At 48.9% G+C, this 27790-nt stretch overlaps 10 protein-coding genes and 1 non-coding gene across 11 annotated transcripts; 3 read left to right on the top strand and 8 right to left on the bottom strand.

The window, feature by feature from the left end:
• Positions 1–653: 653 nt before the first annotated feature.
• On the bottom strand, positions 654–773 carry tRNA. The gene is made up of 2 exons: positions 737–773; positions 654–695 (listed from the first exon to the last, which is right to left on the bottom strand). It is a non-coding gene (tRNA).
• A 695-nt stretch (positions 774–1468) lies between these two features.
• FPRO_04321 (putative ubiquitin-specific processing protease 21) lies at positions 1469–5852 on the bottom strand (the record flags this gene model as incomplete). Its single annotated transcript, XM_031229819.1, has 11 exons — positions 1469–1578; positions 1634–1763; positions 1813–2127; positions 2179–2608; positions 2662–2804; positions 2855–3501; positions 3549–4491; positions 4541–5000; positions 5062–5209; positions 5330–5483; positions 5850–5852. 11 exons carry the CDS (start codon positions 5850–5852, stop codon positions 1469–1471), a joined length of 3483 nt encoding a protein of 1160 aa, XP_031080017.1.
• Positions 5853–7539: 1687 nt separating this feature from the next.
• Positions 7540–9053, top strand: FPRO_04320 (uncharacterized protein; the record flags this gene model as incomplete). Its single annotated transcript, XM_031229818.1, has 4 exons — positions 7540–7688; positions 7746–7865; positions 7917–8199; positions 8250–9053. 4 exons carry the CDS (start codon positions 7540–7542, stop codon positions 9051–9053), a joined length of 1356 nt encoding a protein of 451 aa, XP_031080016.1.
• A 719-nt stretch (positions 9054–9772) lies between these two features.
• Positions 9773–11137, bottom strand: FPRO_04319 (putative cell division control protein CDC12; the record flags this gene model as incomplete). Its single annotated transcript, XM_031229815.1, has 4 exons — positions 9773–10351; positions 10402–10712; positions 10769–10931; positions 11033–11137. 4 exons carry the CDS (start codon positions 11135–11137, stop codon positions 9773–9775), a joined length of 1158 nt encoding a protein of 385 aa, XP_031080015.1.
• Positions 11138–11881: 744 nt separating this feature from the next.
• On the top strand, positions 11882–14687 carry FPRO_04318 (putative periodic tryptophan protein PWP2; the record flags this gene model as incomplete). Its single annotated transcript, XM_031229814.1, has 3 exons — positions 11882–11899; positions 11959–12071; positions 12134–14687. The coding sequence occupies 3 exons, from the start codon at positions 11882–11884 to the stop codon at positions 14685–14687; spliced, it is 2685 nt and encodes an 894-aa protein (XP_031080014.1).
• Positions 14688–14746: 59 nt separating this feature from the next.
• FPRO_04317 (uncharacterized protein) lies at positions 14747–16233 on the bottom strand (the record flags this gene model as incomplete). Its single annotated transcript, XM_031229813.1, has 4 exons — positions 14747–15209; positions 15255–15976; positions 16023–16064; positions 16120–16233. 4 exons carry the CDS (start codon positions 16231–16233, stop codon positions 14747–14749), a joined length of 1341 nt encoding a protein of 446 aa, XP_031080013.1.
• Positions 16234–17097: 864 nt separating this feature from the next.
• FPRO_04316 (uncharacterized protein) lies at positions 17098–18148 on the bottom strand (the record flags this gene model as incomplete). Its single annotated transcript, XM_031229812.1, has 3 exons — positions 17098–17207; positions 17265–17987; positions 18043–18148. The coding sequence occupies 3 exons, from the start codon at positions 18146–18148 to the stop codon at positions 17098–17100; spliced, it is 939 nt and encodes a 312-aa protein (XP_031080012.1).
• A 1018-nt stretch (positions 18149–19166) lies between these two features.
• FPRO_04315 (uncharacterized protein) lies at positions 19167–20000 on the top strand (the record flags this gene model as incomplete). Its single annotated transcript, XM_031229811.1, has 1 exon — positions 19167–20000. One exon carries the CDS (start codon positions 19167–19169, stop codon positions 19998–20000), a length of 834 nt encoding a protein of 277 aa, XP_031080011.1.
• Positions 20001–20443: 443 nt separating this feature from the next.
• On the bottom strand, positions 20444–22612 carry FPRO_04314 (putative alkaline phosphatase; the record flags this gene model as incomplete). The annotated part of the gene is made up of 5 exons (XM_031229810.1): positions 20444–20933; positions 20985–21658; positions 21707–21785; positions 21832–22016; positions 22073–22612. 5 exons carry the CDS (start codon positions 22610–22612, stop codon positions 20444–20446), a joined length of 1968 nt encoding a protein of 655 aa, XP_031080010.1.
• A 1925-nt stretch (positions 22613–24537) lies between these two features.
• FPRO_04313 (uncharacterized protein) lies at positions 24538–25999 on the bottom strand (the record flags this gene model as incomplete). The annotated part of the gene is made up of 2 exons (XM_031229809.1): positions 24538–25709; positions 25759–25999. The coding sequence occupies 2 exons, from the start codon at positions 25997–25999 to the stop codon at positions 24538–24540; spliced, it is 1413 nt and encodes a 470-aa protein (XP_031080009.1).
• Positions 26000–26863: 864 nt separating this feature from the next.
• Positions 26864–27599, bottom strand: FPRO_04312 (uncharacterized protein; the record flags this gene model as incomplete). Its single annotated transcript, XM_031229808.1, has 2 exons — positions 26864–27114; positions 27164–27599. 2 exons carry the CDS (start codon positions 27597–27599, stop codon positions 26864–26866), a joined length of 687 nt encoding a protein of 228 aa, XP_031080008.1.
• Positions 27600–27790: the final 191 nt, after the last annotated feature.

The raw sequence follows: 27790 nt of genomic DNA, 5'->3' as shown, positions 1-27790 counted from the left end.
TGTCAAGGAGGCGCTGCCTGCATGGTGATACTGTCACTAAAGCCTCGTAACATAAAGTGTCTCGTTGAGAGCAGAAGAAATAGAGACACTAAGAGCCATAGGCTTTCAATTCTTTAAGCTTCTCGGCATTCGATATATGCCTCATTAAACTTTAATATCATGCTGCCAGAACTGTATCGCTCCTATCTCTGTGATTCATTGCAACTGTCTTTTAATCATCTCAGGGGCGCACAGAACTACCTGCAATTTCACAAACCACCCCCAACTTCACAGCCTTCATGTCAACTGTTTATCAACAAGATTTGCTCTGGAACCGAATGGGTCGTTGTTTTGTAATGGGATAGCCTGGGTTTGTTATTGCCCGGACCCCGTGATACGCAAGCCATCATATGAATGGTGGCAACCAAGCAAACTTACCTGTTCATTGTTTAATAATTAACGTATCTAGATATAGCTGTTCTTAGTACCTCTCTATTAGATTGATTGAGACTTAGTATATAGAAATAAAAAACTAATTCCTTAACAACAGAAAGGTAGTAAATTGTAAGGTTAACAGTTCTCTTCAATTACAAGGACTTGTCAAAAGAATAAACAGATATGAGTGAATACTCTTATAATGCTATCAGACTCGAAAAAATGTAAAAAAGAATATTTAGCAATTGCACGTTTCGATCGTGCGACCTCCGGGTTATGAGCCCGGCTGCGTCTATTAGTAATGGTTTGATATTGCAGATAATGGTAAACATACCGCGCTTCCACTGCGCCAAATTGCTTTCTTTGGTGGCAACCTTGCTGCAAATTTCAGATTATATAGTCACCTCTGGGGTCTGGTTTACTTAACAGCACAGACATCGATATCATACTTGGATTAGAATTGGCATCACATAATATCTTATATGTCAAGATATTGAGACTGGTAGATTTAATAGTTGTACACAATCTTGAAAACTCCAAGTCAATAATAAGATTCCTTTACGATTTAGCATCATGCTTGCCCTCCTTTATGGCAATACATAGAATTGACGTTTTGTGGTGTCTTTCGTATATCCAGCCCCCAGAACATGCACATGTGAAATATCATGATCGAGCACGAACAATTGGAATGAATAGTAAGAATGAAATTTATGCCGTAATCATCGCCCTAATCCACCTTAATTCATGCTTTCACTTCGCATGCCTTTCCATCCATTCGTCATCATGACTGGGCAAAGCCCTCCTCTCACCTCAGACGCTCATGTAATGCGCCCCTGCGTATACTCATTTCCACGGCTTTGTGCTCGTCAGTTGAACAGCAGCACCAATACTTTTTGACTGCGAATGTACGATGCTTGAACGCCTGCGGTTTCCAAGCGGCAAGCAGGCATATATGCTAGATACTTAGTGTCTCTGCCTCATCATCGGCGACACTCATTGCCTCATTGCTTACATGTTCTCGAACTAACATGATCTCCTCCCCGTTCGGCACCATTTATTTAAGGAACAGGTCCCCAACGCCGTTCCTCAATGTCCTCGTTCTATCTACATGGTCAAGGCCGAGGTAGTCGTCTTCCCCTTGTATGAAACTTGATAGCACATCATCTTAAATCATGTTGTTAGTTACATAACAAGTCAAAGGCAAAAAGATGGCACTTACCGTCATTGAGATATTGGGGTTTTGAGTAATTGGCTCGTCGCACAACAGCGATTTTGATCTTCTCAAAACTCTTGCCTTTGATTCCGGTTCGCTTCTCCAATCGCTTCTTGGTATCTGCAAAGCTCTCGCCCTACCACCATGTTAATACATTGATGCGTCTCAGTATCAAGGGCACTCACCTCGATGACCAGAAACTTGAAAGGCACGCCATGAACGCGGCTAACGTCGTTGTGGAAGTGGAAGACATGAATAAAATGGGTATCGTCGGCATTGAGCTCCTCTTGAGGAACTCGTTCTGCATAGATCTTCGCAAACTCGTTCAAGTTAATAACGGGGTGTTCGCGTAGAGGCTCGCGGTAGAAGCGGTTGGAGCTAGTTTCGTAAATGCGGATTCTTCCGCCATCCGTCTCGCTTGGTATTTGCGCCTTTCTTATCAAAACCTCGACTAAATCGTCAATAGTTCCTGTTTTGGGGACGAGCAGATCGTATGTATCCTGCGTACACGGTTAGCCGCATTGTCGAAAGACCATGAGACTCAAAAATACCTCTTTGGTGATGCCTTCACTCAGCAAATTGACCTTGATGCTCTTCTTGGTGTCGAGTTCTGTTAAACTCATCTCAAGAACTTCAAAATAAAAGGCATCATCTCTTTGAGTGGAGTTGAGAGCAGTTGAACCCATAGGGCTGAGAATCTGTCGTAGTGTTGGGTTTGCTCCGCGTCTAACCGGCGTTTTGGGGTTTTGCGTCGAGGCATTCACTGTCCAAAACCGAATATGTGTCGGGTTCACGTCCAAATACGCTCCAACACGCTCTGAAAGCATGTCATAAGTTATCTTAGTGTTAAGCACGAGATCGAACGGGGGATACTGCGCCTGGTCACATCGACTGGGATGCGGGTGGAACTTAACGGTTCGCCTATTCTCGAGGAAATCGTAGTATTCACGCGCATCCTCGAAATGATCAGATGTGTTACTTCTGAAAACATGTTAGTAAATGAATGGCCCACATTGTATACTGCAACAACACACGTTTCTTGCGAAATCTTTTCACCGGCGCGCTTTTCGACGCCAGCCTTGGTTCGCTGGAAGCAGATAATGTCTCCGTCTTGCAATTCGGCAACCTTCAGCGACTGCTTGGGCTTGAGAGGTTCAATCATAGTAGGCTTGATCTCCTATTTTGAGTTAGTTACCGCCCGTCATCCAAGGTCATTAGTTTTCTTACTTCCCAAAGCAGAAGCTTCTCCTCGGCAGGTAGCTTCTCTCCCCATCCCATTTTCTTCAGGATCATTGGTAGCAGTTCTTCGACTTTCTTGTCCTTGGAAATGTAGACATGGCCGACACCCCGCAGCGTCTGGGCATCGATATCGAAGTGCTTAAGGAGAAGTAAGATGGTGTCATTCTTGACGATGACACCATTGGGTTGACTCTGGTAAGATGGCCAGATTGGCTCTCCGTCAGCATTGACCTCCTCGGCAACCTCAGCCCACACACGTAAACTAGCATCTCTGTGGGCAGCGGAACGGGAGAAAGTCTCGTCGACTGTAGGTCGCAAATCCATGATGGGTTGGTCAGGGCGAACTGTCTTATTCTGTCGATTGACCATGAGCCAAAGTCGTACCCTTCGTGGATCTTCGCCCATATCTGATGCAACTTGCGCAACAAACTCCTCCATGGTCATCGCGCGACGCACACGATAGAACTTGGGCGCAGCGGGATCCTCAGGCTTTGCATCAAACTGACACAAATCTGTGCCGCCAAATTGCTGAAACGAGTAATCAGTGATAACCTTGGCCCACATGTATAGATGCGCCTCTCGCTGTTCTTTCTTACGGGCCTCCCGCTGAACAGTCTCTTCCTCAAATTTTTGCCCTGCGGTGGTTAGCAAGGTGACAAAGGAAGAATGCCAAAATACTTACTAAGATGAAGCGGAATATGATCCTTGGTAACCGGACACAGGATATCATCTATACGAGATTGGCGGATATACACCAACATGTATGCGCTGTTTTGGCGCATAATGGGAGCCTTCTTTTGCACAGGCGCACGCGGGTAACCGTTGGATGTTTGATACTCTCCACCAAAATTCTCTTCCAACACTTCGCGCATAGTCGCTTTGGTGACCTTATCATCGTCGTACTTATAGAACCATCCGTCCTTTTCAGGCTTCAAAAAGGCATAGTAATGACCTGCGTTCAGATCACCGCTGTGGACTAGAACGCTGTGAAGCTGATACGTCCATGGAACAGATTTGTCGGCATCCTCGGATAGGTACGGCGCAGCGTCGAAAAACTCGGGGAACTCGTATCGATCATTGATCTTCATCATGGTATCGCGCTGGATATCGTACTCGAAGCGTTTCAGTTGTAGATGGAGTACGTCAGGAAAGCTGTTGAAAATGACACCTTTGTTCGCATCCTGGAGCTTGTACTGGTCACCAGCAAAGTATTGATTTTCTCCATCCATCTTTTCGACCTGAACGTAGTCCTCAAAACTCTCGAGCAGATGCTTATTACCACTGACATTCAGCTGAATGTCCCAAAAGTCCTCGATTCGGCTGGATTCATAGTCGACGTTGATACATGAGATGTACGTCTTGATCTTGCCACTGAACATTTCTGGCAGGACATTCTCCGATGCAGTTCCCTTCATCTTGTCTTCCATCCTCTCCATGAGCTTGCGTGAAAACTCCTGCACATCCTGTTGTTCGAAGATATGTCGTGTGTCCCAGCCGAAAGATTTCGTGAGCTCCGTGGTTCCAACTGCCTGGTCTGACGTTTGTAACTGGTAGAAAAGTCTTTGCAGTGTATAAGCACTGTTTGTCATACTGGGGTCGGCCTCCGTAGGAATTTCGTAGATGGCCTATAGAAGTCAGCTACTAGTATACAAGAGAACAGCTGAGAGACACTACCTTTCTGAACTTGTTTGTGAAATAGAGTGATTGCATCAAGGAATTCAGATAGCAGGTGGCACCCTGATTCTTGAGCCCAACGTACCCAGTCTCCTTCTTGGAATCGTAATTGGCGAAGTTGTGCCACAAAACACCCGTCTCATCCTCGACGAGGCGAAGATAGGCGGTGATGTTGGCAGTATCATTTTCGCAGAGGGGTCGGCTGCTGCCCTCCCATGGTACATTAAACATTCGGCGGTGCTCAACAAATCTAGTAAAACCCCAATCACCTTCTTCCTTAGTGAATCGATGGTGGGCAGTGTGATGGACATATAGGCTGGGGTCGTTCGGGTTCCATAGGACGAGCGCAAATTGAACACAGCAGCTCCAGTTATCGGGAACACTATCAGCGTCGAAGCCATGTTCGAGATAAATAGAGCATTGGTCGATGTTATTGCCGTGTGGGAAAAGCAGAATTCGCCTATGGGAGTGGAACGTCAGCATGAAGAGTAACGGCAGTTCCGGGATTAATCTAGGCGCACCATGGGAAGCCACCAGCTTGGAAAATAGGACCATGTTCCTTCTTATTCAAACTTCGCCAGTTTTCGACAGTCCATGTGTATTCGTAGTCTCCAAGTATTTTCGGTTCATCGATGAGGGGTGGAAGACAGAGCTCTCTCATGGCTTCATCTAGAGGCATGACAGTTAGCCTAAATAGTTCCAGGAAGGGCGATCACGACAGAAAACATATGATGCCTAGGGTCTGCACCAAATATAAGGAGTCAATTAGGTAGTGAAAGGAGTACGCACCGTCGTTTGCCATGGGCAGATCTTGCAGCTGGTCGACTTCGCTTTGTTCGAGGTTATCGGGGTTAATGATGGCGACCTTCTCTGGCTCGTTGGCCACGCCGATATAATCGTCCGTGTCCATGACCATGTCGTTGGGTGAGTTGATATCGTGAGTCTGCAGCAAATTGCGACGGTCAGCGTTGAGCCCTGAGCGAAAGCACAGGCGGCGATGAAACGAGGTCATGATGTCGGCATCGGGAGTGACTGGGGTTAGTGTGGGTGGTGAGGGGCAGCTGGTAGGCTATTGGAGGTGATGATGTCTTCAGGGCACTAGGTAGAGAAGTCTGCGCAATGCTTCATGTCAAGAAGATGTGGTGAGGTCAAATCGAAGTTGCATAATATGTGACGATCGCAGAGCCAGGAGGATGACGCAGCTGTGTTGATGGGACCGCACGAGTTGCTCTCCAGCGACCATGGCAGTCGCGGCAAGCTGCATGGAACAAGATTGCACGGGAAGGGGCAGCAGCAGACTGGAACGTACCATTTTGAAGAAGCTGCGACCGAGGCGGAAGAATCGGTGACGTTAAGGCAGGCACCTGAGAGAGTAAACCTCACGATATAGAGACGGGCGTGGCAGTAGCAGAGCAACTTAATCAATGCAGGCGCTTCAGCCAAGGCTCGACAATGTCGAGTGGCGCAAAGGGCAGGGAATAAGAGACCAAGTGCTGCCGCGAGCAAAAATGGTATTCTCCAAAAAAAAGAGAGCTCGGAACTGGAGCGCAACGCAAGGCAGTGAATGCGATGCAAGGCAGGCAAGGCAAGGCAATGCAATGCTAGGTATGCTATGCTATGACGATCGGGGACGACGAGTTCTGCACTGTTAAAGAAAAAAGAGTAGAGCGGTCGGTTATGTCAGTAAAAGACAATGCCCACAACTCAGGTCCTAAGCCCCTAGACCTCTCAAATTCCAGGTCAAGTCAGGTCGCGTCTAAACAAAGAGAAGAGGCTGTAGTTTGAAGGATAAAACTGAACTGGGAGAAAGGAGTGTGAGGTGAGTGAGTGAGTTTGGATCCAATGCCTTGCATCGATAGGCAGAGAGAGCCAGTAGTAATCAATCATTCAGCGGGAACAAGAGTTGTGCGAGACTTCAGGCTTGACGAGAGTGGTGAGGCGATAGCTCCCAAATGTTGTCAAGCGACTTGTTATTTGCAGACAGGTGCACTATAAATGCTGTACTACTTTAACAGACAACAGTCACGCCAAGCGTCATCAGGTCACCCCGCCAATGACGTTGTCAGTCTCTCATAGCCAAAGGCTAAGCTTGAGTCTTTGTCAGATAAATCATGCCTACTAACCTAGGTCTTGATGGCTTGTACCTTCATTCAGGATACATGCAAAGAGTGAGCTGGCAAATAGAAGCGGTCTGACGCAAGCTGGGGAACATATTCGTCTGACTTTTTCAGGTCGTTTTTCAGCTTTGCAATACGCAGCTGAGATGCCTTGTCTGGCATGCTCATAGATCCATGTTACAAAGTTCTGCTTTAGCTTGGGTGGTACTTTGAAGCAACAGTTTAAATTGACAAAGTGTACGTCAGCATGCTTCCCCTAAAAAGGACAAACCTTGTACTTGATGAAACAAGACTTGTTATTTCCCTTTACGCCATGTTGGAACAGATATTCAGACTACATGAAATACCCACAGGCCGTTACAGCTCATCACCACAATGCAACAATCAGACGCCACAGCCACCCAGGTAGATCCAGGAAGCTACCCTAGATTCATACAACAAGACAGATGACGGGTTGTCATGGACATGATTCCTGTAGATCAATAATCACAAATCTCAAACAGCCCCATCTACAGCTTCACAGCTTGTTCTGGGCTTATCAGCCTCAGAACTCAGCCGTAGCCGGGATAAACCCAAATGGAAACCTCTGCTCCTTCCTGCAACCCACCATTTTGGGCGGGCCGGTATCGCCAACAAGATGTGGGGTAAAACTCCAATCCCGTTCCTGGGCAGTAGGTATCGAGTCACTCGCCCAAAGCTTCCTTCCCACCGAGACGGCGTATGCATGTTGTCCTCCTCTCCCTCCTACCATCTATAACCTCCTCTTTCAAACGCAGAGCATCGTCTGAAAGCGCACTCTATACCTTACTTATGCCAACGGATTGGGCTTAACGGATCAACCAATACTGACTTCGATTCATTCTCGCATGTGCCTGTGACGACATGCCACCCATCGCCCTGCGACAGAGCAGGCGATGTAAACTGATAGATCCGCGCCCTTACCTGGCGAATATTCCCCGTACCTCCTATACGAACTTTCAGTTTCGCGCTGGTACAAACGCATCATGGCGTCCTGTTTCAATTCTTGACGAGTATGCAATTCTCTTCTATGACTTCTGGTTCCAAAAGCTAACTCATGATGCCTTCAGCTGGGTCGCGAAAGAAGCCCGTCCTATCAGTCTCCGCCAGCTTATGGTTTTTGGCCGCTCTCTTACAGAATCTCGTCTGATAAGCTCGGCTAACTATGTTCGCACCGAATTGCCTACGCGGTAAGTCTCGAGAAGCTTCGCAGAGAATAAAGAGATCTGACATGTGATTAGAATTGCGCACCGGATCCGAGATATGCAACGTTTACCCTATGTCGTTACTATGAACCCACATATTAAAGAGGTTTACGACCTATACTACCATGCCTTCGATACATTTCGCAAAGTGAAAGAGGTTAAAACATTGGAGGACAACGACAAGCTGTGCGAACTCATTAGCCATAATCTAAAGGGCCACTTGACTGTGATACCGAAGCTTGCTATGGGAATCCTAGAATGCGGTGGTCTCATGAGCCCCCAGGATCTGGATAACTTCATGAACACCATTCTTAGATCGGTAGGGTGCCCATTCTTACACGACTTTGGTGATTTACTGACATGGAACAGCGCATTTCTAGACGTGTCATCGCCGAGCAGCATCTTTCACTAACAGAAACCTACAACTCCCCCAACTTCTCTCCCGGAGCCAAACTTTCCGAATCCGACTTCATCGGCGAAGTGTTTATTAAATGTTATGCTAAAGATGTTGTCGAGCGCTGTTCCAAAGCCATCACTGTTCTTGCCCGCACAACGAATGGCCCTGACGTTCAGATTCCCGAAATCACGGTTGATGGCCATCTCGATGCCTCTTTTCCTTACATTCTAAGTCATCTCGAGTACATCATCGGCGAGCTCCTCCGCAACTCTGTCCAGGCCGTCATTGATCGACATCAGAGGATCCATTCGGACCCTGACAGTGTGAAGCCCCCTCCTGTGGAGATAACCATCTGCGAGAACCAGCAACATGTTATCATCCGCATCTGCGACCGTGGTGGCGGTATCCCTCGTGCTGAACTGCCACATCTCTGGTCTTTCAGTAAGGGTCCGCAAAGTCAAAGACGTCTCGAGAATCTTGCGCAGGTACCTAAGATGGCAGCAACGATGCAGGAGCTTCACGTAGAGGAGGAATTGGGGCGTGCAGATTTGAAAGCACCCCCATATCAAAGTTCGTTATCGTCTCTCACCAGTCGGCCGCCTAACCTGCGTCTCGGCATGGGGTTACCTCTGAGCCGTGTCTATGCAGAGTACTGGGCTGGAAATCTTGACTTGCATAGCCTCGAGGGCTACGGAACGGATGTCTTCCTGCAGATTTCGCGACTTGGTAATAAAAACGAGCAACTGACGACGCGGGCCAGCATGGACGCCTTATAGCACTGGGGGTCTGGGGTAATGTCCTAGACGGAAAGACTGAGGTTGACTTGAAACCTGTAGTGATTTCAATATTGTACTCAGAGGACAATGTATTTCTTTTTGGGTATGAATTCGGTCAGCTTGGCTTAGAGCACGGAGTTTGGTGGCTGTTTCCCCCGGTTCACATTTGGTTAATGGGACTGTTGCAATACTTCATGGAATATTGGATGGCAGCCAAAGGGTTTATGCAATTGATTGAAACCTTCGAATCTCAAACTGGTATCATAAAATGTTGTGATTGAAATTACATCGAAACTAAAATGTGCCTAGCTGAGAGAAAGGGCTCTAGTAAAAGGTTGTAATAAAAAAGGGCAAGACTATCAAGGCTTTCTCCATACGTCTTGTTCGCTTCAAAGGCGTCTCGTACTTGTGGGTATGAGTTGCCGGCATAGCAACCAAGAACAAACAAAATCATGGGGAGGGAATCATAACTCCTACACAACATGCCGCGGCCATGATAACAAGTCACAGCAAGGGCAGCTCCTCCTTGACCTCTGCAGGGAAGAGCGAGCAAATGTATCCATGAACTCGTGGTCCCTCTCCTGTCTTCTTGTGGTATTCTTCGGACCTTTCATTTTTCAACTCCAAACCCCAAACGGAGCTCCAGGTAAAAGAAACCTGAAGAAATGACTGTCCAACTGCAGCCAAGCAAGTGTGCATAAAGGGGTGCTCGAAATCGTTTAGCGGCGACCGTGGCTGCGGACAGCGCTGCCCTGCATCTGCTCCAGCTCTTGCTCGAGCTGCTTAATCTGAGCATGGGTTTGCTCGAGATCCTTGTTGAGACGGTCGCGCTCGGAGATGAGCTTCTGCTCCCATTGGCGGAAACGCTGTTCCTCGATCTTGACCTGCTCGGTGAAACGCTTTCGGAGAGCCTCCTCCTCTTCCTTGAACTTGGGGTTGTCGAGCTTTCGGGGACGAGCCTCGCCGAACTTGCGGGTCTCCATCTGCTGAGCGCGGTAAGCCTCGTAGTGTAACTCCTCGGTGGTGTGAATAAGGTCGAGCATGTGTGTTCGGATCAGGATAGAGCGGAGCTTCTTGAAATCGCAATGGTCCTCATTCTCAACCTCGGCAACACCCCAAGAGTACTGTCGGCCCTTGACAATACGGCCATCACCGGTCTTGACGTCCTTCTCGGAGCCGATAACAGCGAAAGGCATGGCGTTCATAAGGCTGCGGGCATGCTGAGCAGCAGCCTCATCGTCCTCCTCGATCGGGGGCTGGTAGATCTTGATGTTCTGGGCTTCAATGACAGAGACAATCTAGCTAGAGTTAGAACTGGGGGCTGTGAACTCAATGCATGATTACTTACGCGCTGCTTGAACTTGGCCAGGTCGGCGGGGCTGAGGGTGTCAGCCTTGGCGATAACGGGAATAAGGTTGACACGCGAGCAGAGGCGCTTCATGACCTCAATATCGAGAGGCTTGAGGGTGTGGCCGGTAGGGCGGATGAAGTAAAGGCAGGCATGGACACGAAGGTCGATCTTGTCCTGGCGACGGGGCTGTTGCTCCTGAAGCATGTAAGACTCGTGCTGATCGTCGAGGAACTCGATAATGGGCATCCAAGAATCGCGGTTGTTAACGTAGTCGCCGAATCCGGGAGTATCGATAACGGTCAGTCGGACTGAAAGGGGGTGTTAGCGAGGTTTGAGTAACAGCGTGCTTCATTCAGAGCTATACCCTTGAAGAACTTCTCCTCAAGCTCGGCCTTGGTAATCTCGATCTCGACAGTCTTATCAACCTGCTTCTGGTGGCGGCGCTTGTGGTCGGCATAGTTCTTGATGGTGGTAGAGAAAAGAGTGTTGATGAAGGTAGTCTTGCCCAGACCAGACTCGCCAGCAACCTAGACATGATGCGGTGAGCAAAAGTTCAGAAGATCCCGATGTGCCTTGCTATGTACATATAGCAATGCAAAATGAGTGAGTTGATTGCTTAGAAGCGTACCATAATAGTGAAACCGGCGCCACGCTTCGCGACAATCTTGTGTCGCTGGTTGGGCAGATTGGCAATACCAATCGGTGAAGCGTTCTCGGCAGCTGCAGAAGCCATCTTGAAGTTGTCGAGTTGGGTATGGGAAGATAAAGGTTGAATCAGAAGAGAATCTGTAGCGTAAAACACGACTTTAAAACAAAGACAATGCAATACAAGACAACAAGCGACTGCGATATCGCGATGAAGGTCGAACGAGTGCAAAGGTTCAAGGTGGAGAGGGAGGTTTAGGGACAGCTCGTGCTTGCCTGAGTTCAGGGGAATTGGAACGAATTTCCTGCCCTTTCCCCCTAAAGCAACTGCCAGGGACGCTTGCTTCTGATAGGCTAGCGTTGACACGGTACCGTGAGTGGACAGTGGCTAGTGGACACGGGGCAGCAAGGGAAACTGCCAAACAAAAACGGGTCTTGCTATGCAAGATCGAGTAAACAGCCACTGCCCCAGCTTGCATTGGTCCCTTGAGCTTTGGCCAGGAGCCAGTCGACGGGAGCCAAAAAGAGTACGTCCATTGTCCTAAGTGACAAAAAGACTTGGGTAAATGTAGTATAGCTTAGTATAGCTTAGCATACAAGTAGTGGGTATTAGACTACCTAGGTATTTTTGGCACTTCAGCTTAGCGTAAGATGTTTTCTGGTTCCTGGAGGGGCCAGCCACAATGGAATTCTCGTGGCAGGTTGTCTCGGAATAACTCCATTGCCGACAGTCGCAAAAAATCGGCTCTTATCGATAAGGCGCAACGATGAATTTTTGGCGGGTTTGCGATTTGATGTTTAGAAGCATCATGGCTATGACCTGCAGACAATAATGAAGACCGATTTCAAGGTAAGGATGGCAACGACATGGATCCGGCTTCGGTACGACGTGTTGACTTATAAATATAGTTCTCGAACTTGCTGGGCACTGTTTACTGCCAGGGCAATCTGCTCTACAGCCCCGATGGCACCCATCTTTTCTCGCCAGTCGGCAACAGAGTGACTGTCTTTAATCTGGTAGAGTAAGTTACTTTAAGCCGGTCTGAACTGCAGAATGAAAGGGCGAAAACTAATTGTTCCCCAGAAACAAATCATACACACTCCCGTTTGCTCATCGCAAAAACATTGCCCGTATCGGACTTACACCACGCGGCAACCTTCTCCTCTCCATTGACGAAGATGGACACGCGATCTTGACCAATGTCCCCCGAAGGATATCCATATACCACTTCTCCTTCCGATCTTCCGTCACAGCGCTTTCCTTCTCGCCATCTGGTCGACACTTCGCCGTGGGACTGGGCCGCAAAATTGAGGTCTGGCACGTCCCCTCAACCCCCGATGCTTCTGCCGAGGGTGAACTCGAATTTGCTCCTTTCGTTCGTTACCACACACATACTGGCCATTTCGATACCGTTAGCCACATTGAGTGGTCCAGCGATTCACGATTCTTTCTCACAACCTCTAAGGATCTCACGGCGCGGATATGGAGTTTGAACCCTGAGGAGGGTTTCACCCCAACAGTGCTCTCAGGCCATAAACAGGCTGTCATTGGCGCTTGGTTTTCAGAAAACCAGGAGATGATTTACACTGTTAGCAAGGATGGCGCCGTCTTTGACTGGCAATATGTTAAGCCTACCAACCGTATTAAGGATGACGACAAGATGGATGATGACGATGATGATTCAGATATGCGATGGCGCATTGTCCAACGGCACTACTTCATGCAGGGAAGCGCTCATGTGCGATGTGCCGCTTTCCACCCTGAGACGAATCTCCTGGTTGCTGGTTTCTCTAACGGTCTATTTGGCCTGTACGAGATGCCCGACTTCAACATGATCCACAAGCTGAGCATCTCGCAAAACGATATCGACTTTGTCACCATCAACAAAAGTGGCGAATGGTTGGCGTTTGGGGCGTCCAAGCTGGGACAATTACTTGTATGGGAGTGGCAGTCTGAATCTTACATTCTTAAACAGCAGGGCCATTTTGATGCCATGAACGCCCTGGTCTACTCACCTGACGGCCAGCGCATCATCACCACTGCCGACGACGGAAAGATTAAGGTCTGGGATATTCAGTCAGGCTTCTGTATAGTTACCTTCACCGAGCATACTAGCGGCGTTACAGCTTGCGAGTTTGCCAAGAAGGGTAATGTTCTCTTCACTTCAAGTCTGGATGGATCTATTCGAGCCTGGGATTTAATCCGGTACCGGAACTTCCGAACTTTCACAGCACCTACGAGACTGTCATTCTCATGCATGGCTGTTGACCCCAGCGGCGAAGTCGTAGCTGCTGGATCTCTTGATTCCTTCGACATTCACATTTGGTCCGTCCAGACAGGCCAACTTCTTGATCAGCTATCGGGCCACGAGGGCCCTGTCTCGTCTCTGGCATTCACACCCAATGGTGACTCACTTATCAGTGGTTCTTGGGACCGCACAGCCCGTATCTGGTCTATCTTCAGCCGGACACAGACCAGCGAGCCCCTGCAGCTCCAGGCCGATGTTCTCGATATTGCTGTTCGTCCAGATTCTTTGCAACTTGCCATCTCAACATTAGATGGCCAGCTTACTTTCTGGTCGGTAACAGATGCAGAGCAGACTTCTGGAGTGGATGGACGAAGAGATGTTTCAGGAGGACGAAAACTCACAGATCGCCGAACAGCGGCCAACATGGCCGGCACAAAGAGCTTTAACACAATCCGATATAGCGCTGATGGCAGCTGTCTCTTGGCTGGCGGAAACAGCAAGTACATCTGCTTGTACTCCGTGACAACCATGGTGCTGCTGAAGAAGTACACTGTCAGCGTCAACCTTTCCCTCTCCGGCACCCAGGAATTCCTCAACAGTAAGTTATTGACTGAAGCCGGCCCTGCTGGAGACCTCGACGATCAAGAAGCATCGGACCGCGAGGACCGCGTGGATAGCTCGTTGCCAGGATCAAAACGGGGTGATCCTTCAGCACGAAGGAAGGTCCCTGAGGTACGTGTGACAGGCATTGGTTTCTCACCTGCAGGCACTGCGTTCTGTGCTGCCTCTACAGAAGGTCTCTTGATCTATAGTTTGGATCAGGACATCCAGTTCGACCCTTTTGACCTGAACATGGAGATCACCCCTGCCTCAACACTCGCTGTTCTCGAGACAGAACAAGATTACCTCAAGGCACTCGTCATGGCCTTCCGCCTCAACGAAGCTGGTCTGATCAAACGAGTCTTCCAAGCTATCCCCTCCGCCGAAATTCCTCTTGTGGTTGCCGACCTCCCTACCGTTTATGTTTCTCGTCTTCTCCGTTTCGTCGCTGCCCAGACCGAGGAGTCACCCCACATCGAGTTCTGTCTCGTCTGGATCAAGGCTATCGTTGACAAACATGGAGCTTGGCTCTCGGCAAACCGTTCTAAGGCCGATATTGAACTGAGAGTCGTTGCGCGAGCTGTATCCAAGATGAGGGATGAGATTAGGAGACTTGCTGACGAAAACGTGTACATGGTGGATTATTTGTTGGGCCAAGCGGAGGATAAGTCTGGAAAGAAGGATGTCAAGGCATTGGAAAGTGGCAAAACTGTGGATGTGAAGCTTATGGATGTTGACGGAGATGAGCAGTCTGATGCGGGATCTGATGAATGGATTGGTTTAGAATAGACGGTAACTACGATTCATAATACCCATGCATATCATACAAGCCTTTAGTCTCAATTGTCTTACATCTTAGCCTTGGGAATCTCCTCCCAAGCTTCATCGAACCCTGAAGACCTAACCCACATGGTACCTCCCTGCCTATCAGCTTCCTCATTAGCATCCAGCAACAGGTACACAGCCCTCAACCACTCGTCATCTCCCTTGATCTTTACCCACTCCTTGTTCTCATACGGTTTTGTAACTCTTTGCGCCAGCATCAATGCCCTGGCCAACTTGACAGTGTGCCCATCATCCACAACCTTGTGAATCCTCGGGAACAGATACTCTGGCTTACCCACCAGATTCTCTCCATCCTTGGGCTTATAGCTACGGAGCAAATCGCCGTGAAGAGCTGGCGAGCCACGAGCGATGTACTGTAGGAGATCCATACGGATTTTGTTCTCCAAGAAGCGCGCCTTGGTTGAGTCCGGAATCCAGGACTGTTCTTTTAGGGAGAGAAAGAATGGCGTCGATGTTATGTGATGCCTGTTGCAGTTAGCAATGTGGTCAGTGTGGAAAGGAGAGACTTGCATGAGAATAAATTCGAATCTTGGAGCATGAGGTGGATGAAAAGCAGCAGCTGAAGCAACGAAAGCAGAATGATGCACCATCTCGGCAATCTTTTCGTCCAGCTCCTCCTCATTGATCCTCACTCTCGCAGCCAACGTGATCATGTCATCCTTCGCCCTCGTAAACACACCATCAAAGATCCGATTGGAATCATCCCAATGCGAGCTGGTTCGAAGTTTGTCATTCTTTACGGCGTCTTCATAAAGGCCGCCAATGGTATTCATCTTTGGTGGCGCATCGGAAGCTTGAGCCTTTCCAGCAGCGGCTGTGAGGAACTCTTTATAATCGTCTCGATGAACAGCAGTCTGTGCAAGAGCTGAAGCGATAATCATGGGCTGTGACCACTCCATTCCATACAGCAACTGAATAAGCGGGTGAAGGATACCGGCAAATAGACGGCTTTGCATGTCGCGACCTCGTGCATCGTCTTTGAAGAGATACTCCTTGAGTGTGTCCTGCCATCCGATTCTTTCGATTTCATCCTGGAAGAAACGAAAGAATGTAGCATAGTTTCGACCTTTGCCAAGATATTCTGACCAGTCTGAGCCGTGTTCCAGTTTATCAACGACATCAGGCTTTGGTTTCATGGCCCTAAGCTGATATGTCTTGTTGGCGTTATAGGCTGTGTCCAGATCCTTTGTGGTTGCGCCGGTACCGTACAAAGTTAAGACTTGATGAACAATCTAATGTCGTTAGCAGAATATGAGAAACCTGTATAAGGGCATTTACATGGTCGTGAAAGCCAGATTCGTTGAAGAAGACATGATGGTTCTGATCAGTGTTAGTCCTTTGACTTGATACACAGCGCTGACTCAGTTCAGGCTACCTCTAGATCCTTCTGCAGCAGGTCAGTCGCCTTTGAGGCCTCACTCTGGCCAAGCTTCATCCCTAGCAGCCCCGAGTTCTGGGGTTCCAGCTGAATCTTGAAAGGAGTCGCCATTGTTGAGTATCGTATTCTTGTAGTAGGTCTAGCAAAGACTCTCAAACTCGATCTCGCCAACATGGGGGGGGGGAACTAAAAGGTATTTGAATCTGGTTACAGATAGCGCAGAGAAACGTAGTCCTTTTGAAATGTTACAATACGTGATGCATACTTGGGTGACGATGATATCACATACAAACAAGGTGGGATGACAAATGAAGACCAGACCAACCTGAGATAATCAGATTTCGGACCTCGCACTTTGACTTTGAGCGGGGAGTTCTTGGACAAGCCCGAATTAGTAACTCTTTGGAATCATTTGCTGGATTGACGTAGTATCGTGTTTGTTTATTTCCCGTTTATAACATCAAACAGTCACAAAGAGGAAGCTAATTACCCCGGATTTCCATCACTTGACATCATCAGAGGGTGTCATGCCCCGCTCTTTTTACGACCTGTGAAAAGAGAGACATCACCAATTAACTAATGAGTAGAATCAACTATCTGATGAGGTCCATTCATTTTTGCATAAGCCAAACTACCCAGAATCAGACTTCACAAATCGTGAAGAATATTCATGTCTTTTACTGATGAGACCGTGCCGTGAGAGTGTCGAGATAAACCGTGGCAAAGTAATTTAGAGCCGCGTGCGACATCATTTCACTGTCATCTTATCACATAAATACTCAAGAAACTGCTGATAGATTCGATCCTTTTATTTCATTATCTACCGAAAACCCAATCGGCAAATCCATACCATTTTCCTGATCCCATAACCGTTTTTCGTAGCCGTCATTTCATCCGCGTGCCTTAGTCTATTCTTTACCAAGAGAAAAATTAGATCATCATGAAAACAAAAACAAAACAAAATCATTGGACGGTTTAGGCCTTACGCTTCTTCAGGGCAGGGGCCTCTTCGTCATCAGAGTCATCTTCGTCCATCTCCTCGAACTCGAGGTCGCTGGGGATATCATCGGCCTCTTGGGCGTTGGCTAGTATTGCTTGTTAAACCTGAACTGTCTCTGCTTCGCGCTGTGAGAGGTACATACTGAAGTACTTGATGGCACCGGGCCACAGATCCTCGGCGATGAAGACGGCGAGATCATCGGCGGTGGGGAAGATCTCATACTCGTACTCGTCATCATCGTCGTCCTCGTCCATGTCATCATCATCCTCCTCGTACTTGCCCTCCTTGCGGGCCTTGCGCTTCTCCTCCTCGAGCTTGCGGCCCTCCTCGGACTCCTCGGGGCTGACCTTGCGGCCGCGGAAGCCGAACCAGCAGAAGAAGCTGACGCCTCCCATGCCGGTCTCCTCCATGAGCTTGAGGAGCTTCTTGGAGGCCTCGGTCTCACCGAGCTTCTTGCCAGCCTTCTCCTCATCGTAGACCTTCTTGGCGAGGCCGAGCATACCGTTGGTCAGATCCTTGCCCTCCTTCCACTTGATGTCGACGGGCTCGGAAACGAGACCGGCCCAGCCGTCCTTGTGGAAGCGCCAGTAGAACTTCTTCTCGAGAACCTTGTCCTCAAACCAGTCGTTCTCCTTGAACTCCCACTTGAGGGAGATGGAGCGAGGGTCACCGTTGGGGAGCTCGAAGCGCTCAACGGAGAGGCCGGTCAGGGCGTTGAGGAGGAGCTCGGAGTCGCTGGGCTGGATGTACTCATCGACCTCGGGAGGGGACTGCTCGAAAACGAGGGGCCAGAACTGGGGGATGTTGGCGATGACCTCTTGGCGCTTGACATAGAGGTCCTTGGTGAGCTTATCCTGCTGACGGACTGCTGCTGTTAGTAGGGTTTCTGCGATGCGAGACAGAGATAAGAGTTGACTTACGGATCTCGAGCTCAACATCCTCGAAGTCATCCTCGATGGCCTGGAGTTTCTCATAGGTGATGAGGGCCTCCTTGACCTGCTCGTCGTGCATATCTCCGGCAGACATTTTGAACTTTAACTTGAAAGAATCAGGATGCATTCAAATCACTCGATATAACGAGAGAAACTGAGGGGTATCTTGTAGAGTATAAAAGAACAGAAAAAAAAAAGAGAAAGATGTGAAAGAGGAGAGAGGGACGAGGAAGATCGGTGTAGAGGTGCTTTATTTATTTACTAAAAGCTCTGCCCGCACCCATTAAAAAAAATCTCATCTCAAGCTACCTCCATACTAATGAAAGCTCCTCAGCGGTGAAAATCAACATTTTTTTTTCTCGAGGTGGGGTTCTTGCTGATGTCATTGGCTCCCGCGCCGAGGGACCCCTGTTTTTTTCACAGTAATTTTTTTGCCTCTGCAGGTCCCCTAAAAACATTGCAGAAGCGCCTGGCATTAGTGGTCAAGTTGTCACCCTGCTCCACTGTAAATAGAAGCTCTGTGATTCTTTACAGGGGTTAGATGCTCCACTGCGGTGCAATCTTAGCGGGGTATCCTTGGCCGAGGGGCGTTTAATTGATTTCCATTTACGTACCGTGGTGGGATGAGGCGAGGTCTGAGCAGCCAGGCTTTGTTTGGCAAGGCAACGCCAACACCAACGAATCTATCACGGGCGCCATCTGGTAGGAGTCTATATTTTGAAGAAGTATTAGAAAAGGTACTGAGAATTGTCAGTCATTGAATTAATCTGCGTATACGTGCCGTTGCTGGGTTGGGGGCATTGGCAACAACACGAGTCCTTCAACATCTGGGCTCATCCGATGATTCAACATGGCAGTCACCATCAACTCCGGTATGAGCTGTGCTTCACTGCTGAAACGGGGAGCTTACAATGGCATCATCATCACCTGACAAGCGAATACTCTCAGCTGATCAATATGACTCCTTCTCTTCTTCGCCGATATCGTCCTCGGGCTGCTTCATCTTCACAGCATCACAAACTCTCTCCTGTCGTCCATCTCAATTTCTGTCTCCATCTGACCTGATAGTGTCCTCAGACCAACATCAACCAACCCATCTCAACTGATTCAAGATGCCTCCTCTGCCAGCTAAATACCCACGACAGATCCCTCTTGAGGTCACAGTCTATGGTCCCCACAACGCTCTCAGAGCCGCCAACTTTGGTGCAAAGCGTCTTCTCCTCTGCCAAAAGGGCTCCTCTACCGTGGGCGGACTGACTCCATCCTCCCAGGAGCTTCGTCATCTCAAAAGAAAGATCCACATCCCAATCAGCTGCGTCATTCGACCCCGTGGAGCTCCTCACCCTTCTGGCCCCGGCGAGTCTCACGACTACGTTTACTCTAACAATGAACTCGTCCAGATGAGCGAGTCTATTCGCCAGCTCAAGGAAACAGGCGTCATGAATGCTATCCGCGGAGATTCTTTCGTGTTTGGGTGTGTTAGGCGTAGCCATGAGGAAACAGCCGAGAACTCTCACAACAAAATTGTGATTCATTCAGCATACTGTCGCTATCTCATTGACATGGCCAAGCCATTTGGTTGTGTCTTCAACCGTGCTTTCGACCACTTCGCCGAACGTGGAGACTCACAAGCTGTCATTGCAGAGCTCAACACTCTTGGTTTTGCAGGCATCATGACAGCTGGAGGACCAGGTTTCTTTTCCAACCACCTTGAGCGGCTAGACGCTATGTGCCATCATACCGCCAACATCCAACTCGTTGTCGCAGGGGGGGTTTGCTGCCCTGAGATCCAGAAGCTTCGAAAGCGTGCTCACAACCATGATCGTCTCTCCATCTGGCTGAATGGCGATTGTCTTCGTCCCAGAGATCATGAAGATCCAGAGACTACTGATATGAACGGTGTCATGTCGCTGATTGATCAGCTTGGCCTTCAAACAACGGACTAGTTATCCCCTCATGACATCGGCAAGCAGATCTTCTACTGACTAGGGTCAATTCCAAGTTTTGACAAATGTCGGGTCACATCGCGCGCGTATCATATGGGAAATATTATGGAAGGAAGGGTTATGAATTTATGATTTATGAGTGACGACTTAGAAAAAGTCTGGAATTGCCTCGGAATTCACTATCAGCAAGAAAACCAACCCATGAGTCAAAGTGGGAGGGCCCCGAGGAAGATCACAAGAAATCTGTAACAATTAACAACCAGATATGCTCGCGTTCAAAAGGCGAATGAATAAAAATCTGTGAATATTCAAATGCGTATTGCTCATTGCTCAATAGGTCCCCTTATTACACCTCGCAGCACTTGCATCTCTATCATCTACCAACTTATACATCACTTGTTCATCTCGTCGTAAGCCCACCACCGCCGCTGATCTGTAATTTCCTAATAACCCTGCTTCTTGCCCTGAGCAAGACCAAGGCAGTTGGCAATCTTGTAAAAGATGTCAACGTTGTTGAAGGTGCCACTGAAAGTCTCCTGGCAAGGACCAAGAGCATAGACAGGGACATCGGTGAGAGAGTGAACGCCCTGGGCGTTATCGGTGCTGATAGTACCGTTGATGAGGAGACCCTTGGGAGAGTCCTCTGGGTTGGCGTAGTAGTCATCGTCCTTGAGCTCGACGGCAGCCTCGCGGGGACCAGCCTTCTTGACCTTGTAGTCCTCACGGTGGTCAGGGACGGCAGCGACACCAGCGGCGATGGCGTATCGGGGCTCCCAGTTGGTAGGGAAGTTGGCGCCAGTGCCGTAGTTGATGCCCTTGGCCTTCTTGGTGTACTGGGACTCACCAGACTGAGCGTAGGTGCCGATGGCACGGCGCTTGTCACGGTCATCCTCCTGCTGGGCGAGGTACTCAGTGTCGGCGGAACCGTAAACGCTGCGATTGTTAGTTATCTGATGTCGCGGCCACTGGAATAGGATTACTTACTCGAAACCGTGGCCGTGATCAGCAGAAACGATGATGAGGGTCTCATCAAGGATGTTGAGCTTCTTGAGCTTCTCAACAGTAGCACGGACAGTGTCGTCAAGCTCGAGAAGATCACCAAGGGCACGGTCGTAGTCAAGAGCGTGCATCTGCTTGTCGATAGAGGCAGCCTCAGACATGAGGAAGAAGCCCTTGTCCTTGCCACGGGTAGCAAGAACGTCAATAGCCTTGAGGGTCATGTCCTTGAGGCCAGGGAGATCAGATGCATCACCCTTACCGCCGGTAGGGTTGTTGTCGCGGCCCTCGAGGTTGTCCTTGTAGACGTTGCGGTCGAGCCAGACGGGGAGGTTGCTCTGGCAGAAAACACCGAGAGCACGCTTGCTCTTATCGGCCTTGAGGAGAGAGGTTTTGTTAAGAGAGACGGTGTAGCCCTTCTTCTGGAACTCCTTGTAGTAGTCCTTGCCCTGGTAAGAGCCCTTGCCGGCGAAGAAGTTCTCAGCACCGCCACCGAAGAAAACATCGGGGCCACCGTGCTGGGTCCAGCTGTAGTTGGTCATGCCGTTGAGAGCCTGGTCGATCAAAGGCCCATACTGGCCTCGGAGACGGGTGTGACCACTGAGAGCAATGGGGGTAGCATCGGCAAGGAAAGCGGTAGAAACAGCGCCCCAAGCACCGCCCTATCACCATTAGAATTTGAGAGTGAACTCAATTCGGAACAGACTTACCCAGACACGCTTGAAGACCTCCACAATGGTCTCAACCTTGGGATCATCGAAGGGGTTGGGAGATGAATCAGCATAGACACTGAGTTGTTAGCTTTCAATCTCAAGTGATGCGATAGTTTTCTTACCCCATGGCGTTGACAGTGCTCTTGTGGCCAGTGTAGAGAGCAGAGGCGGAGTTGGCAGAGTCGGTGATGTAGCTGTCGATCGAATGGGTCATCTGGTGACCGAGAACGGGGAACTCGTCCAGCTTCATCAGAGTCTGGTACTTTCCGTTGATGCTCTTGTGTCCCAACAGACGAGCAGCAGTGATCTATGAAACTAGTCAGCTTCCACAAGCCGAGCCTCTCACACTGTGGTTTGACTTACCATGTTGGTGGTCATGCCATCACCAATGAAGAAGATGACGTTCTTGGCCTTTCGCTTAGGCTGAAGCTCGCGAACAGTCCACTCGGCAGTGGTCTTCTCGCCGTTGTAGTAGTTCAGGGTAACGGTGTACGTGCCGGGCTCGTAGAGGGCAATCTTGCGGTAGACCTTGGAGGCAACGTTGACAATGCTGGGCTTGTCCTCGTCTTCGGCAAACAGATCCTCGTACCACTTGAACTTCCATGTCTCGAGCTTGGGCTCGCTGACGCCAAAGGCCTTTGCAAAGTCCTTGGCCTTCTGGCCCTTCTTGGCGATGGTCACGGTGAACTTCTCATCAGGCTTTCCGTTGTGAGCAGCCTCGGAGCCGTTGACGGGAGCGTGGACCTCGACACGAAGATCGAAAAGCTGGCCAGGCAGGAAATCACTCTGGTCGGGGGGGAGAACACAGCCCAGAGTGGGACATGTGCCGAGACGCTGGTAGGTCTGAGCAGACACAGCAGCAATTGAAGCCGCGAGAGCGGCAATGGCATTGATTTTGACCATTCTGGTGAGTCTGAAACCAATTTCCAAGAATTGAGAAGCGGAAGCTGGTGGTTGGCGCGAGCTGAGGCAGCTTGAGAGGGGAGCTCGATAAGTTAGACTTTCAGAGAGGGCATCATGCTTTATAGCCGTCGACGCCGATCCCACGTGGATAGTTACCTCTCGGAAGACGAACTCGTCCCCGAGAAGCTATCCCATGTCGCGGATAGACAATTGGCCTTCCTCTGTGGGACAAGCTGAGGAGACTTATGATGAACTGATCTTGGCCTAACGTCGCATCGCATCCGGCCAATTAAGCTCAGGAAACGGCCAGGACAAACGCCCGAGACAGGTTTAGATCGGCGAGAGAGAGTACGGGCAGATCCAGTGTGTTGGGATGAAAAAAGTGCATCTGCTGTGTTGCATCACGGAAGGGATTGGCGCCTCATGATGGAGGACTATAGCACGTGTGTAAGTCGTGCCAGGCCCGTTCCTTGCAAAAGGACCCTGCAACTAGTACTCATGCTTGCCAATTCTCTATTACGGAGCATCATGGATTCAAATCATTGGATTGGCAGCGGGGAGGGCGATGGACGCCGTTGGTGCTAGTCGAAACAGGTCAAATCATGATCTCTCATGTAACCCAGGTGCCATGATGAGCGTGCGTTGACATGTTGGCTGTATCTCCGATCCCCATCCCCCGATCCTTGGCTCGTCTTTTCCCGTCCCAAGTCGTTGACCGAACGTGAACGCCACGTCCCGGTTCATGATATCCCAGTCCAGGTTCACCCGAGAGCACCAGTTGCAGCTGAGATCAGAGCAGAAAGACGACAGGGATTCTCGGCTGTGGCTCTCTCCAGAAGCTCAGATGCCGCTCGTGGGCGAATTGTGAGGTTCGATTGGCTCCTGTACCCCTGCTCCCGCAGTTCCACAGATCCCCAGATCCATGAGAGCAGGCCTTGGCTAGCTTCATTCAAGCTTAAAGCTTCATCCTTCTTATTCCACTTTGCAGACAAGCTTGTTTCTTAGCATAACTCGATCGGGCCTTGTCGGCCGAATTGCTACTTGACGTCGTACCAAGTCTCTGGTGGATTTCTCGGCGTAGGTGGCGTAACACTCTTACTATTGGTGACCTTTCTATCCGATGCTCTTGTTCGTGAACTATGGGTGCCTGGTGAAAAAATGCAGAGTATCGAGGTAACAAGCCTACTGTGGTGATTCAGCGGTATTTCAGCCTAAACTCTGTCAATCTCAGCATAAATTTAGGACGCCGTTGACAAAGTTTATGAAAGCATCTGGATAGGGCATTGATTAGTCCTTGAGTTGATCGCCTTAGTTCTTATAGGCAGGTAAAAAAACAAAAAAAAACCAAAAAAAAAACCAAAAAAAAAACCAAAAAAAAAAACAAGACGCACTGTCTAGACTGTTGATGAAGATAAGACCAGCTGAATAATTCCGCTCGGAGCTGCCTCATATGTCTCACCGAAACGTGCTCCAAATTCGGCATTGAGTGGCTGGACCTGCAATTTTACGAAGCTCGGCAAAAACTTTCATGGTCGTATGTTGACAGACTCTTGAGCGGACTCTCGCTCGGCACGTGAACAGATCTTCTTATCTTTTGTGGTGTTGCTGGTTCACAGGAAAAACGGGTGGACTTTTAAAATTGACCGTTTTCGCTGTCTGTTCCGGTTCTAACAGTCTAGCAAAATGTGCGCACTCCCTAAGGCTCTATTCTATAAGTCACACGAGCCCACAAGCCCACTATAGCCGTAATAAGATCGACAACTGCGTCAAGTGGAATCATGGTGATCAAACACCAGTCTGCCCGGCCAGATCACAGCTTCTCTTGATCAACATGCATCAAAGGTGGGCCGAGCCAGATCGTCGGAATAACATCTTTGCAGCGACCGTACCTGACATGACAGGAACGGCTTTCTACATTAGCTCCGTCACTTCTCCAAACTCGGTGCAACCTCATCGACGGGCAGTGTTCCATCGACAGCTGCCAGAGGTTCTGCAATGGCCTCGGGGTGGGGACTGGCATCGACCGAATCAAACGCTTGCCAGCTAGGCTCGTTGATCTTAGCCTGACCAGCTATGCTCTTGAAATGGTAGCCCCTGGCTCGGGGCCTCACTCCAGTTCCAGCAGGGACCTCGGGCTCGTAGACGGTCAAGAATTTCTTGTGAAGCTCGTCAAACTTCTCGGCGCTCTCGTTTAGAGCTGCCCGAACGCCTTCAAAGAATGAAGTGAGAATGGCATGATTGTGAATTTGGAGTAGGTTCCAGCCCAACATCTCCTTCGCGTTCAGTAGATGCTTAATGAAAGCCCGGTGGTGCTTGGTGCAAGTGTAGCATTGGCAACCGTTCACTAGAGGCTGCAGGGATGTCGTATGCTCGTCTGACCACATATCGATACCCAGTGGCTGCATATCGGAGGACTCGGGGGGTGGGAAGGTGAATGATAGGGCGATGCCTGCATCGGAGGCGGTGTTGGCGAAAGGTACCGTGCATACATCGATACCCAGAGCGATCTGTCGCAGAATATCCTGGGGGCTCTTAGATGGTCCAAATGACAACCGCGGCAGAGATCCAAGAGAGGGATAGTTCGCCAGCTCAGGAACAAGGTTAACATCATAAACTGCAAGACCAGAGAGGCAATCTCGCACGTCTTCTGCAAGATACCGCAAGTAGTCCCACTGTATAGGGTACTCGACAGGCAATACAGGAGCAAAGATAGAAACACCCATCTCTCTTAGACGACTCTTAGGGTCCGAGAGATGAAAGAATTCATCAACCCATTCTTCGGTTCTCTCAACCATGCGAATTTGACGTTTTGACGTCGGCGTTGAGCTGGAGTGGAAGAGGTCAGCTGGAGGAATGGCGATATCTGGTTGAGTGAGTTCAATAGTCTTAGCGAACTCGGGGATGGTGAGATTGCGGAAACCGGTAGAGGTAAAAATGCTGACATGATGAGCACCGTTTCCAACAGGTGTTGTCACAGCTGGGAACCGTCTTGGTCCGAGAATCAGTGCTCGATCTGAAGGGAAAGCAGTAAAGCTCTGAAGATTTCTTGGTGTACCAGGGGGCAGCTGAAGAACAGGAGGTTGTGATTTCTCAAGAACTGTTCTCCAGGTTAGACTAACACTCAAAAATAGATTTCATATTCATACAGTCCTCGATTGCTAGATATGCGGCATCAAACGTGGTGTGCTTGGCGACATTGTCCGGAGTCAAGTGAGGAACAACTCCTCGAGATGCAACAGCGATGTAGTTTGGTGTCTGCATAATCCTTCGATTACTAGCGAATGCTAGACGACCAAGCCGAGCAACGCCAGCTTCAGTTGCAGCGGCAGAAGGCTTTAGTAGTTCAAACATTGTTAGTGTTGATTCTTTTGATGTAGGTTTGGCCATCTTGACTTGTGATGCTTGTATGTCTGTACAAGGAATTTGTGAGTATTTGCAGCAAGGATTAGCTAGATGTGGGGAGTGTGAGTGCGCACTGATACACTGTGCTTCCGCTTCCGAGGTTAAACCGATGTAAGTCAACTCATTAGTCGAGACGATAGATATAAACGCCATCAGTGGACGTTAAATAAAAATTGGCTGAATAGCTAAAAAGACTAACAGTAGTTTGTAGTAGACAGTGTCCTGATTATTAATCAGAAATTCAAGAAAACTCACGCCAAATGGACAGCATGGGAAAGGTGGGAGAGTCAGACTGATGGTGAAGTAGATACAATAGGGAAGGCAAGCAGTCTCAACTTTCATCCTCAGTCACTAAACGACCTAAGTAAGTCTATACTAGACTTACGTGAGTTCATTTTAGATCAGTTGAAACTTAGATGAGCTTTCTTTTTCGCCTTGGCCACTTCTGAGAAGTTTTTGTTACCCTCTGAGAGTCATCATGAAAAACAACGGTGAGCAACATCAAGGCTCTGTGTACTTTAATCATACGAGAGAATCTACTAAATGCAAGGATGAATAGAGTCTCAATTCATAAGTGGTATTTTCTCGCGGCCTTCTTCTCTTGGAAATCTCACGAAAAGCTAAGAATGCCATGGGATGCTCAGACGTATTTTTGATGAGAGTCTATTATTAGGCCAAGCAACTACTATATGAAAAGGATGAGTTGAGGTATATAATCTACAAACAAGAAAAAAAAAAGGAGTGGGGAGATTTCAGTGCCGGCCTAAAACCTCAGGAGTGAAAGAATGATCCATATGCGAAACTCTATGAGGTTGATCCCGAGTGCGCGGCCCATCATGATACCAGATGTCACAGCACTCGTGTATTATCGAGCTCAAGTGGGCGATGGCACATGCATTTTATCTCAGGAGCCTCCGTCTCGAATTTGGTGGCTTTCCTCCTATAAGTCTTTGTAGAGCCAGCCTGAGGAGTATCCTTCTCCTCTAAGCTCTGAGATTCCGGCTTGGTGGGCTCCTTCTCGTCTTCGGAAACAGATGATTTTGCGGCTTCAACCAACGAGATAATAAAATACAAGGACAAAATGAAAGCCAAACATGTCGCTAGTAGATTCTTAGTATAGAGTTCATACAGAAGTCTGTGGTTACTTACCGGCTCCATCCGTCCTAGCATCCCTCAGTTCATTCTCATGTCTTTTGCTGACCCTTTGTGCAAGAGACTTTAGAACTTCCAGCTCACCAGATTGAAAAATGGACTTTAGATACTCGGAGATAGCCTGGCTTCCTTTATGAGTGGCCGCAATACGTTGTTTGATACTTCCAGCCGCTTTGTACTCCTGCTCGAATCTTGCTAAAGAGGCCATGAGTTTGTCAAATTTCTCGTCCTTTGGCTGAACACGTAAGGGTGGTGTGACTCGAGGTGGTCGATAACGTGTTTGCAGTCCTCGGGCTTGATACTGCCATTGGCGCTCTGGAAAACGTGCTAGGGGGGTTGCGATATGGAACCGAGATAATCTCGAGAATACTGAAGCCCCGGTACAGAGTACGGCGCGACTTTGAGAGCGTGGTTTCTGGAGAGTGGTGATCATGTCTTTAGGTGAGTGATGATTGATATGATGAAGTTGGAAATCACACGTTCTGTAGAAGAGAATACCGAGAAATATCACTGGAAAAGACAGCTTTTATCAAGATCAGGTGGCAATTCAGGGCACAGATTTATTGGAGCACCAAACCAACAATCTTGAACTTAGCTGCAAGTCACTTTGCAATATTGAGGTGA

The sequence above is a fragment of the Fusarium proliferatum genome (genome assembly GCF_900067095.1).
Source record: "Fusarium proliferatum ET1 genome assembly, contig: FPRO_scaffold004, whole genome shotgun sequence".
NCBI lineage: Eukaryota > Fungi > Ascomycota > Sordariomycetes > Hypocreales > Nectriaceae > Fusarium > Fusarium proliferatum.
This window is presented reverse-complemented; position numbering and strand designations above follow the sequence as displayed.